The following is a 12,857-nucleotide window of genomic DNA, read 5'->3' on the forward strand; positions in this document are numbered from 1 at the left end:
TGTTGAGTAGGAACAGGTTGATAAACTGAAGCTGGTGATTGGTTAAAATTTGGTGTGACAGCTGCCACATACGGTTGTTGGACATATTGTACTGGATAAATTGGTTGTTGTTGAGAAAATTGGTGTTGTTGAGTAAATTGGTGTTGTTTCTTCCATGACTGACTCCTTCTTTGACTGGTTGACACTGCATTCGTATCCCCCTCCTTCTTTCTTTGAAATCCTCCAGGAAACTTTTTGGCATTACTACCAGATGTTTCAGAGGTAGTCGTCATCTTTCCATTCTTTAATCCAAGTTCGACCTTTATGCCTACAGCGACCAGGTCAGAGAAACTTGCAGATACACTACTTACCATTCTTTCATAAAACACAGGTTTAACTGTATCCATGAACCAATCCGCTAATTCCTTCTCAGCCAGAGGTGGTTCGACCTGCGAAGCCACTTCCCTCCATCGTTGCGCATACTCCTTAAAAGACTCCTTGTCTTTCTGGGACATGCTGAGCAGTTGTCTCCTATCTGGGGCCATATCCATGTTATACTTGTAGTGTTGGATGAAGGCATCAGATAAGTCCTGGAAGCAACGAATCCTGCTTTGATCAAGGCTTAAGTGCCACTTGGAGGGAGCACCCCTCAAGCTGTCTTGGAAGCAATGTATCATAAGCTTGTCGTCCTCTACATGCGCAGCCATTTTTCGATAGTACATAATAAGGTGACTCTTAGGACACGAGTGGCCCTCATACTTATCGAAATCTGGGGTCTTGAACTTCGCAGGAATCACAAGACCCGACACCAAACACATCTCCTTAGCTGTAGCACCAAAAACTTGGTCGCCCTCCATAGCCCTCAATCTCTTCTCCAGCATCTGGTAATTCTCCTTCATCCCTCTTAGGTCTTCCTGCCTTTCCTCATCTTCATCTGAAAAGTCTGGAGCATGTTGATGATCCTCAAAGTAAGGTTGCACATGTTCCCGAACGAGAGGAGGTGCGAACGTGTGAACCACTGGATGGTTTTCATTGATGGTCGGTAGAGGAGCTGTCTGCTGAGCAGATGGTGCAAAGCCAGGGGCGCCTTCAACTGTAGGCGTGAAACCGGGAGGTAAACCATAGGTTGGCCAGGTTGTTGGTACCGCTCTCGCAGGTTGGGGTTCAATCGATGGACCTGTGATTTCAGAAACAACCGTTGTTTGGGTGTCTAGCTTTGCCCTGATGACCTGCAATATCTCCATGACCTGACCCATGTTTCCACGCAGGTCCTCGAGCTCTGAGCTCACTCGCTCCAATTCATGCTCCTGATCTGCCATTCTTTGACGAGCTCTGGCACGAGTGTTATACTGGTGTTGAAAATTCAGCGTGAAACTGATGGAAGAAAGGGCGGAGTGAGACTCTTTTTTTTGAAAATGTATGAATGCATGTATGGATGCATTTGTTTGCAAAACTCTTAGTTATCTTTATTATTTATTCAAGCAACGTTAGAGAATAACATGTAATAATTGAGAACTAAAATGACAACTTCCATTAATTAAAATCAGATTCAAATACAAAGAGATTTAACTTCAAGTATACACGATTCGAATACAAAAAGACTTAAACATCAATAATTCAAATTCAAGTACAAGTGAACTTAAGTTCTGTCTCAGCTCTTATGATCGTAGCCAGATCTGTGGTGAGCTCATTCATCATCTTCTTGATAAACTTGACGAAGTTGAAAACTTGAGGAGGCGTGTTTTCTGGACACATACACCAATCCGCTTCCTGGAGTTTTTCTGGGAGTTCCAACATGTTGAGGTTAACAAACCTAGCTAAGTTGCGGAACTTGCCATTCCATTCAACATAGAGCTCTTAGAGTTTCTGGATGACCTTTTGATCTTCATCTAAGGTTGCTCTAGCTTCTCTGTACAACCTCTTCCAGTACACACAATCGTTCTTCAGGAGTAAATAGGCCGCGTCACCTTCTTGGCTCTCCAAAACTGCGAACCTCCTAGTAGCTTCTTCTAACTGGTACCTGAGATGGTGACAGTTTCTTTCAGCTTCTTCCTTTTGGAGGATCTCGCGAGATAACTTTTCCTCGCACTTCTTCAGAGCGTCCCTTAAGTCACGGATCTGTGCCTCAAAGTCAAGCTTAATTTCCTTTTTATCCATAAGAGATTTATCCAACAATCTCCCTAGCTCACAGATCCTATACTCAGCTTTCTTGAGCTCCTCCTTCCTGGTTCGGATCACTGATGTGGAACCCAATAGGATATGATCAAGATCATCTTTCTGGTCTTCCAAAAGCCTAGCTCTCTTGTTGCTATCCTCAAGTTCTTGGGCTTTTCCCTTACGTTCCTCTTTCAAATTCTGATTTTCCAAGATAACTCGGTTCATCTGAATTCGTAATTCGGCATTCTCCACTTCGAGCTCTTTAACCTTAGTAACGAGTTTCTCCATGTCCTCAGGGAGTATAGGCTCGGGCTCAAGAGTTTTAGGAAAAGCTGGAGCCTTTAAGATATATGGCAACTGGATTTTCTCAACTCTTTCTTTCACCCATTGCGTGTAAGGTTCTTTGGCAAGAATATTTCTCTTTCCAAACTCTTTACCCATTCTTACAACCTTTAACCAAGCCTTTCGTACTGCTCTTACATCAGGATTGCTTGCTTGGATGTCAGAGAGCACAAATGGCTGTAAGTCCTTTGCGTCAGGAGGACCATCCATGGGGTAACCGTGTTGTAATCGAGATAACATAGGATTATAGTTGATGCAACCCTTGGTGCCCAACAACGGTACATTAGGAAATTCCCCACAACTGACTATAATGTTTGGGGTTTCCCACTCTCGGATATACCATCTGATGGAACTTGCGGTGAGAGAAGCTAATTTCTGAGGAGACTTAAGTTCTTTTACCACAAAAGGACCTTCTTCGGGCATGTGTTGCATGAACCAAGTGTAAAGCAACGGAGCACAACACAACAACACTCCACCCCTCTTTTCATGTCGAGCGTGAAGGGCATAGTAAATATCAGCTAAGAGAAATGGTACTGGATTGCCAGAGAGAAAGACTTCTATGGCCACTTGATCCACAAATTTTTCAACATTTGGGAATAACACAATCCCATGAATCAATAAAGCCACCACAGCATAGAATGCATTCCAGTTTCCACTTTTCTTGAACTTTAGAGCTAAATCCTCCAAAAACATCGCGGCAAAACCTTTGCAACCCCCTTTTTCAGCCCAATTGTCTCGAACAGTCGGGACATTGATACTTAGGGCCGAAGCTATCTTCTTTGGGCCCATATCTTCTTCGAGCTTTGGAAACGGATTAAAATCTTTCAACTTGAGTCCTACGATCCTCTCAACTTCTTCCAAAGTAGGAGCTAGTTGGAAATCAGCGAATGTGAAACAACACAGAGGTGGATCATAATATTGTGCCAGAGAGCCGATAACTCCATAGTCAACTTTCTTATTTAGAAGGCTCAAAATTTTCCCATAGCTTTTTCCAAACTCATCACGTCTGCTGAGAGACAAATCAGAGATCAAACCCTTCAGACTATCCAACTTAGGTTCCTTGTACTTAAGCGTGAAAGTGTGTCTCACTGAAGTTGTCATTTTCAAGTTCTCAATTCCTGAAACAAATAAGAGGTAACTAAGAGTTTGCTTTTTATGATGTTGATGCAATGTATGAATGTAATGCATTTTTTGTATAGGTTCAATAGGCTTAAAGCATGGATAAGTCTGATTGCTTTGTATAGAACATGGTTCTCACCAGGTATGGTCTAAGGTTTTTTCTTGAAAAAGTTCCTAGAGTCATGGATCCATTAGACTGTTTGCTACCTGCGGCAACTTACTTGCCGGGCATCAACTCCATCTAAAGAATCTACTCTAAGTGAGGTTCTCGCATTGATCTAACGAGAAATACATCTCGCAGACCCACACTACGCAACCATCTTTCCTAGTGGGGCAAAGAACTAAGGTTCTACAAATGGTTCTCAGAGTCATGGATCCTAAAGAAAACATCGAAGCTTACGGCAACTTACTTGCCGAGCGACAACATCCTCTCAAGAATCTACTCTAAGTGAGGTTCTCGTACCGACCCAACGAGAAATATATCTCACGGACCCGCACTACTCAACCTCGTCCTATCTTATGTTTTTACTCAAGACTCGGGTAAAAAGTCTTTCCCACAAGGTTTGCAATCAGAATATCCAAGTACCAAACCATAATCGAACCAATACAACAGATTTATATCAATATGACAATAGAGATAGTAAAATCAATAAAGAAAAGCCACATAAGTAAACACACAAAGGCACACAAACGACCTAACTAGGCTTGACTCACTTAGGGGTTTTGTATTCCCCAGCAGAGTCGCCATCTGTCGCACCTCGTAAAAAATGGGGATACGACTTCAAAGCGAAGCGCGATCGCACGCTCGCAATGATGGATTGAACAGAGTCGCCACCGAACTTTATTTATTCCTAAAAAGGAAAGGGGAAATATAGATAAAACCCAAGACAAAAGAAAGGATAAGATATGGTCATCACAACCAATATCAGGGTTCGGGAGTCGATTACGCAAGGGGAAGGTATTAGCACCCCTCACGTCCGTTGTACTCAACGGGAACCATTAGGTCAGTTGTGTGCATTAGTGTTAGTTAAAATATTAGGCTTTTCGAATTATTAGGTGAGAAAGAAAGAATAGAAGAGAGAAGAAATGTTTTTGGATTTTTAACGAAGGACTAAACCTAAGTTTTTTTATTAGTGGGCCTGACAAGATTTACAAATCCTGCTCCTACATATCTCAAAAGAGAAATCAAGGCTTACGTAGTTCTGGGTAGAAAAATGTTTGTTTGTTGGTCGATTTTAGCGAAAGCTATACTGTATTAATCGACGAAAACATTGTTTTACCCAAAACAGATGAGGAGTGGACGCATACCACACATCGAACGGATTTATAAATCTACATTCGGAAAAGCGTCACTTATCTCGACTCAACAATCGTGGCCGAAACATTGTTTTGTATCACTTAAGACAAGGTACCTTTCGTTTATGAAAAAGGTTTTCGATTAATCGCACGGCGGCAAAAAAAAGAGTTTGATTGGTTGGATGTATTTTGAGTGATGGCGAGAGCTTGGATGAGCGAGATATACATCTCGAATCCTAGTCTCAGGAGTACACGGTATACACCATGTTCCATTTCCATCTTTATTGAAAAAGTATTAAGGTAGGAATTAGGTATTTTGAAGTTTGAAAGATGAGTACTTGTGACCTACAAGCTCTTACAGCTTGGGTCTAATACTCGGGACTACGTCTGGACATTCCACCCAGGCAGTCTGTTTCTTTCCAATATTGCTAAGAAAATGATTCGAATATTTATGAATGTTTTGGAGGGAAGAAGAATATTTATGGCTTGCAAGCTCTTACAGCTTGAGCCTAATATTCGGGATTACAACTGGATATTCCCTCCAGGTAATCTTTTTCTTCCAACTTTATTAAGAAGATGATTTTTGAATATTAAAGTGTTAAAGAGAAGACGAATATTAATGGCTTGCAAGCTCTTACAGCTTGAGCCTAATATTCGGGATTACGACTGGACATTCCATCCAGGTAACCTTTTTCTTCATGTTTTATTTAGAAGGTGATTTGGGATATTTACGGATATTTTGGCGAGAAGACGAATATTTATGACTTACAAGCTCTTACAGCTTGAGCCTAATATTCGGGATTACAACTGGATATTCCCTCCAGGTAATCTTTTTCTTCCAACTTTATTAAGAAGATGGTTTGAGATATTTACAGGTGTTTTGGAGAGAAGACGAATATTTATGGTTTGCAAGCTCTTACAGCTTGAGCCTAATATTCGGGATTACGACTGGACATTCCATCCAGGTAACCTTTTTCTTCCAACTTTATTAAGAAAATGATTTTGAATATTGGAGTGTTAAAGAGAAGACGAATATTTATGGCTTGCAAGCTCTTACAGCTTGAGCCTAATATTCGGGATTATAACTGGATATTCCCTCCAGGATAATCTTTTTCTTTCACGCTTTATTTAGAAAATGATTTGAATATTAAATTAAAACAATTAAAGTACCGAGGTTTGAAATTATTAAAAGTTAAGTTGATGTTGCTTAAGAGCTCATTGTAAGAAAGCCCAAGAGTAAGCCAAGTGAGGTTGATGGCGATGCTTAAAAAGCAATCGACTTACAAGGGTGTGGAAATGGGGCTCGACATTGAATCGAGAATTTAGTGATATCTATCATTATTTTTTGAATGGTTTTTCTTTCTTTTTATCAATGAAATTGAGATGATTTATCATGATTTAAACATACCTCACACATAAAAATATATATTTCACATAAATCCCAAAGAAAGAATAATCACTTAAGTTATATTAAAAATAAAATAATAAAAATGAATAAACAATAGAAACATGTTACTAGTAAGACTATTTAATTAAATGTGAGAATTGAAGGAAAGTAATTATATATATGTGAGAATTGAGGGAAAAGATGGGACAGTAAAAAAATATTGAAGAAAACCCCACACAACACAACTGGGTATCGAACCCAGGACCAAAGGGTAGCTAAGCTAGCTCCATTTCCGCCAGGCCATGACTAACTTACTGTTAGACTTGCAGTGGCCCAAATATATAAAAAACAAAATAAAATAAATAGATAAAATAAAATAAAAATAAACAAATAACAAAAGGCCGGCATGGGCCGAGCATTTGGGCTTGGGTCGAAGGAGTCCCACTCCGGGAGTGGCCCCAAATGAATAGGAGAAACCCAACAGTCACCCTAGCCGCATGGCTGTTGGGTGACGGAACAAAAGCAATGAAGACCCTTAATGCCAGCTGTCGGCGTAATTAATGGAGGGTAGGCAATGAAAAAACGAAATGTCAGCAATAGCATTGGTGGTGTCAATTCCCAGACACGGTTCTTCTTCCCAACAAAGGGAATATTTTATTTGCTTTAATCATCAAAAAACAAAAAAACGTTAACAGTACTTATTACTATCCTTTAAAAAGAACAACGTAACACAGTTGAAGAGAAATGCCTCTTCTCTCAAGCCGTGGTAGACGGTCACAGAGAAACAAGAATATCAAAACAGAAGGTGGAACAAGCAACAACAAACTAAGCCAAAGCAGTGAAGAGGACAATGGTGAAGCGTGAATCCAAGTGAAAAGAAAGCAAGAAGATCAACCCAAAGGGGAACCGATATTTACCTGATCGACGGTGATTGAATTGGTCGTGTTGGATCCTCTTTCAGAATGCTCTCTCTTCCGGCGAATCCACTTCGGTGTGCGTTGGATCGTCCGCTTGGGTGTCAGTAGGGTTCTTAAAAGCAGCGTCGAAATGAAGCCCTGGTGTTCCTTCCAAAAATGTCGGCTCTAGGTTATCTCGCTCCCTTCTTTTTAGCGTTAGGTCTTTGCCGTTTTTCCGTCGAAAGAAAAACTTTAGGGTTTTTACTCTTGAACAGTAGCCGCTCTCCTCTCCCGGTTCTTTTGTTTTTCGCCGCTCTCTCCTCTTGTACTCATCTGGTTAGGGTTTTTGATTCAGCTTATGGAGATCAAAAGGGCATGCTCTTGGGAGTGCTTTAAGGTGCTCAGCTTGTTTGCCTCAATTTGGCGTTTGATATAGAAATGGTAATATGAACCACGTACTTTCCTCTTGAATTTGTCTTAATTCCTCTTTTGGGTTGTTTGTGAAATTTTACCGCCGGTGAGAAAGGTTTCACCACTGTGAACCTGTTTAGACGAAAATAGGACTTATTTCTTCTTTTTTCTTTCTTCGAAATTCATACTGATTTGTGTGTTGTTGTTGTATTCTTTTTTATTTGATAGGTTTGGCAATGGAAGATTTGATGCGTTGATTGCTGTGGTGTATCATCTGACTTTGAGGACCGATTCAGGACCTCTACTTGCTCCCTCGGAGTTTTTTCTGAATAATAAATTCTTTTAGGAACTGGAGGGGGATGAAGAGAACTCAAATCAATTGCATTGGAGTGGGAATCAACATAATTAGGAGCAAATGAACTGCTAGATGTAGAAGAAACATCTTTACAATCCTGGTGCTGAACTTTTTTGTGCAAGGGAACGAAGGTAGATGCCCTCAAAGGATTAGATGAAGCTGGTGCCAGAGTATGCCTCCACTTTTGAGCTAGCCATGTAAAATGTTACATCAATAATAAACTCTTATATTCACTTGTATTTAACAGATAACAGCAAACATGGAGAGCCAGCTGCTAGAATTTGAGGAATTTGTCGTTGATAAAGCAAAAGCCAAAGAGGAGTTGGGATTGCCTGTTGACTCTAGGGAGTATGGCATTGTTGCGCGGGTAATAGATATACACTTATTGGTTCGATGATGAATCTCTTGCAATAACATTTGAACTGTTTTAATACATGCTGATCACAATTGTTATGGAATTTGAAATGCTACTATTTTTGCAGATACTGAGGGATCTGGATGTTCAATCTATGAAGTTGATGACTAACAATCCATCCAAATATATTGGTCTCAAGGGTTATGGTTTATGTTTGCTGTAATGACAATGCCGACATTCACTTACGGTAATTTGAGTGATTCCATTTGGATTGCTGCTGTTATGCTACGTTTTTCTGTCATGGAAGTTTCGCAAGTAATTTTGATGTAGGACTAGTTTTGGTGCAGGATTGATTAGATAGCAGCTTGTTGTTTTGGACTTACCATCTGTGGTTCCGTTGCAGCTGATGGTGGTGTCTTGAACTTGAAGAAACCAAAACTTGAAGGTGAATCATCATCAACATCTATGGATAACATGATGTCCGGCTGCAGGAAGTGCGACGGCATAACCCCACAACGATGTGATAGCCTTGCAAACCGACACCATGACAGGTTCGGAACTGAGCTTCCAAACTCATTTAATCAGGCTGTTGCTGCCGATTCAACGAAGCCCACCAACCAAAACTCCTGAATACGAGACCTTAGATATTGAACCCAACCTGGAAAATGTACCATGGGTAGCAAAGGATAATGTAGAGAAAACAAATTGCATTTCTTGAGATATATAGAAATGGTGACTCATAGGCGAAGTATAAAATAATGTTTTTTTTCGAGAAAGTTTTGCAATTGTGAAAATTGGTTGGCTGTGGATTTCCTCTTTTACGTAGTATATGCACACCTTCGGTTTATGCTTACTGTACCTGCAGTTGGCAACTTGTATTTATTTCATGCATTTGTAATATGTTGTTCTTTTCCATGGAAACCTTTTGATAATGCCACGAGTTCCTATCATTTCTAGAAGAATTTTTGCTACTAAGTGTCCACACCAATGAGGCTCTTGAAGATTTACTTGACAACCCAGCAACTTTATGTGACCGCCTCTTGGTAAACCTCAGGGTGCAAAGTACTCTACTAGCTTCTTGAACGTCAGAATTCCCAATGTTATTGGGCATTGCAACCGTGTGGTTTTCAAACGTATTCCTAGCCAATTGATTTTTTCTTTTGAAATAGCTATCAGAGAAGGTTGCTTGGCATTTGTCATCAGTAGAGACAATCAGAACTCGAAGTAGCAACCAAATGATTTGTTTTAGGCTTTACATCAACTATTCTTTTTGAGTTCAAAGAAGAAATATTTCCATCATTTGCTTTAGCTTGACACCCCCGATTGCTAAATGGATCAGTTTGGTTATAAAAATGGATGTGGATTTTTTAGGAATAATCCAATATTAGTTTGAATATCAATTTAATTAATAATAACAAATCAGCAAAAAACCAAATTAAAAACAAATTAATCTATAATTCATTTAAAATCACTTGGATATCAACTCTAACATTCATTTGGAAATTAAAATCGATTAGAGTTTGAATCATTAGTAAAATAAACAATTAAGATTAAATTGACAATTGGAATTAAACTTAATTCGAAATTAAAATCAAATTGAAAAAATAAAAAATAAAAAAAATAAGATATTAAAATCCATTTTATAATCAAAAGCACCATGATCAAAGAGGCATAGACAATGATCAAGGTGTAACAAAAATATGGATTTGGGAATGAATGTATGCAAATGAACTTTAGGCCAAGTGCCAAACAAAAATAAAAAATTCAGGACCAAAATCGGGGTATGACATCTCTTCTTCAGGTATACACCGACGGAAAATACCATCGGGGCCTCTTTTGAAAATTAAAGGGTCATCCCAGTAATAATGTTTTATGTCATGGAAGAATCGTTTCTTTTGTTGGTAAGATAAATTAGGTGGAACTATTCCGGCAGCTAAATAATTGACAAAGTCAGCGTACCATGGTGTAACACATATAGCTAAGGTGGTCTCTACCTGTTTATTAGCTTTATTTTCTTCCAAAGTAGCTATAAGTTTATCGTACGAGAAATCATCGTTGATCGAAGTTCTTTCCGGTTCCAGGTTTTCGAGTCTAGAGAGGTGATATGCTACTACGTTTTCAGTTCCTTTCTTATCTTTGATTTCCAGATCGAATTCTTGTAGCAGCAATATCCACCTTAGGAGTCTAGGTTTAGCATCTTTTTTTGTTAAGAGGTACTTAATGGCGGCGTGGTCAGTGTAAACGATTATTTTAGCTCCGACCAAGTAAGAACGAAATTTATGTAGTGCAAACACTACTGCTAGAAGTTCTTTCTCGGTTGTGGCGTAATTCATTTGTGCTTCATCTAGGGTTCTACTTGCGTAATATATGACGTGAAGCTTTTTATCCTTTCGTTGTCCTAAAACAACGCCCACGGTGTAATCACTTGCGTCACACATTATTTCGAATGGTTCATTCCAATCCGGGGTCTGCATTATGGGTGCGGAGATCAATGCTTGTTTAAGCGTTTGAAATGCTTCTAAACATTTATTGTCAAAGATGAATTCAGCATCTTTCATTAATAATCCGGTCAAAGGTTTAGTTATTTTAGAGAAATCTTTAATGAATCGTCGGTAAAAACCGGCGTGTCCTAAAAAGCTTCGTACTTCTCTCACAGTTTTCGGAGGTTGAAGGTTTTCGATTACTTCTATTTTGGCTTTGTCTACTTCAATTCCTCTATTTGATATGATGTGTCCTAAAACAATTCCTTCTTGTACCATAAAGTGACATTTTTCCCAATTAAGTACTAGGTTTACTTTTACACATCGCTCTAGAACTCTTTCTAGGTTTTCAAGACATTCTTCAAAGCTTTGTCCGCATACGGAAAAATCATCCATAAATACTTCCATTATATTTTCGAGAAAATCGGCGAATATTGCCATCATGCACCTTTGGAAGGTTGCGGGAGCATTGCACAAGCCAAACGGAATTCGTCGATAAGCGAAGGTACCAAAAGGACATGTGAATGTTGTCTTTTCTTGGTCATCAGGATGGATTGGTATTTGAAAGAAGCCTGAGTAACCGTCTAGATAGCAGAAATGAGAATGTTTTGCTAATCGTTCTAACATCTGGTCTATGAATGGTAAAGGGAAATGATCTTTTCGGGTTGCTTTGTTTAGTTTCCTATAGTCAATGCACATTCTCCATCCCGATTCGATTCGTTTGGTTATAGTTTCTCCTTTTTCATTTTCAATAACTGTTATACCTCCTTTCTTTGGTACTACGTGTACAGGACTAACCCATTTGCTATCAGATATAGGATATATGATACCTGCCTCTAATAACTTTGTTACTTCCTTCTTCACTACCTCACTCAGGATCGGGTTTAGTCTCCTCTGATGTTCCCTAGAGGTTTTACAGTCTTCTTCTAGCATGATGTGGTGCATACAAATAGAAGAACTTATTCCTTTAAGATCGGTGATGTTGTATCCTAGTGCGGTTGGATATTTTCTTAAGATATGTAGGAGTTTTTCGGTTTCGAGTTTTCCTAGGTCTGCATTAACTATCACTGGTCGTTCAAGTTCTAAGTCTAGGAATTCATATCTCAGATTTTTGGGAAGTGTTTTCAGGTCGAGGGCTGGTTTCTTAAGGCATTGCGTAGGCTCCGGTGTTATTGCTAAGCATTGGTTAAGTTTGTCTTCTACACGATAGTCAGACAATTTGTCATTCTCTAACTTTGTTTCTTTTATGCATTCATCGATGATATCCATGAAGTAACATGTGTCTTCTATTGCAGGTGCTTTAAAAAAATTGGAAAGAATGAACTCAATTTTCTCTTCTCCTACTTCGAAAGTGAGTCGTCCTCGTTTTACGTCTATGATCGCACCGGCGGTTGCTAAGAATGGTCTTCCCAATATAATGGGTGTAACTTCATCTTCTCTAATGTCCATAATTATAAAATCGGTTGGAATGTAGAATTGTCCTATGTGCACGGGAACGTTTTCAAGAATTCCTACGGGATATCTAACGGAACGATCTGCTAGTTGCACAGACATTTTAGTTGGTCTTAATTCTCCCATTTCCAGTTTCTTGCATATGGATAAAGGCATAACACTGATACCGGCTCCTAAATCGCATAAGGCTTTATCTATGACAAATTTTCCTATGTGACAGGGTATAGAGAAACTACCAGGATCCTTAAGTTTTGGAGGCATATTCTGGATTATTGCGCTACACTCAGCAGTGAGTGTAACGGTTTCGCTATCTTCAAGTTTCCTTTTATTAGAGAGAATTTCTTTTAAGAACTTAGCATATGAGGGCATCTGCGTAATAGCTTCTGTAAACGGGATTGTGACGTTTAATTGTTTCAGTAGGTCAACAAATTTTTTAAATTGGCCCGCATCTTTGGTTTTAATAAGCCTTTGAGGGTAAGGGATAGGTGGTTTATATGGTGGTGGAGGTACATAAGGTTCTTTCTTTTCTACGATTTCCTTATTACTCTCTTCCTTTTCCTTAGGTTTACTTTCTTCCTCAGTTGACTTTTTAGAGTTTTGGTTTTCCATCCTTGGATCCGACGGTCCT

At 39.3% G+C, this 12,857-nt stretch overlaps 1 protein-coding gene across 1 annotated transcript; it reads right to left on the reverse strand.

The window, feature by feature from the left end:
* Positions 1–1,836: 1,836 nt before the first annotated feature.
* On the reverse strand, positions 1,837–3,666 carry LOC127100994 (uncharacterized). Its single transcript, XM_051038306.1, has 2 exons — positions 2,785–3,666; positions 1,837–2,739 (listed from the first exon to the last, which is right to left on the reverse strand). The coding sequence occupies exons 1-2, from the start codon at positions 3,664–3,666 to the stop codon at positions 1,837–1,839; spliced, it is 1,785 nt and encodes a 594-aa protein (XP_050894263.1).
* Positions 3,667–12,857: the final 9,191 nt, after the last annotated feature.

This window comes from Lathyrus oleraceus, chromosome 1, assembly GCF_024323335.1.
Source record: "Lathyrus oleraceus cultivar Zhongwan6 chromosome 1, CAAS_Psat_ZW6_1.0, whole genome shotgun sequence".
Taxonomy (NCBI): Eukaryota; Viridiplantae; Streptophyta; class Magnoliopsida; order Fabales; family Fabaceae; genus Lathyrus; species Lathyrus oleraceus.

Bases quoted from the DNA above. Each gene is read 5' to 3' on its own strand.
- LOC127100994 (XM_051038306.1), bottom strand. From the start codon at position 3,666: ATGCATTACATTCATACATTGCATCAACATCATAAAAAGCAAACTCTT. The intron at 2,740-2,784 runs GTCAGTTGTGGG...TTGGGCACCAAG, and splicing joins GGGAAACCCCAAACATTATA to GGTTGCATCAACTATAATCC.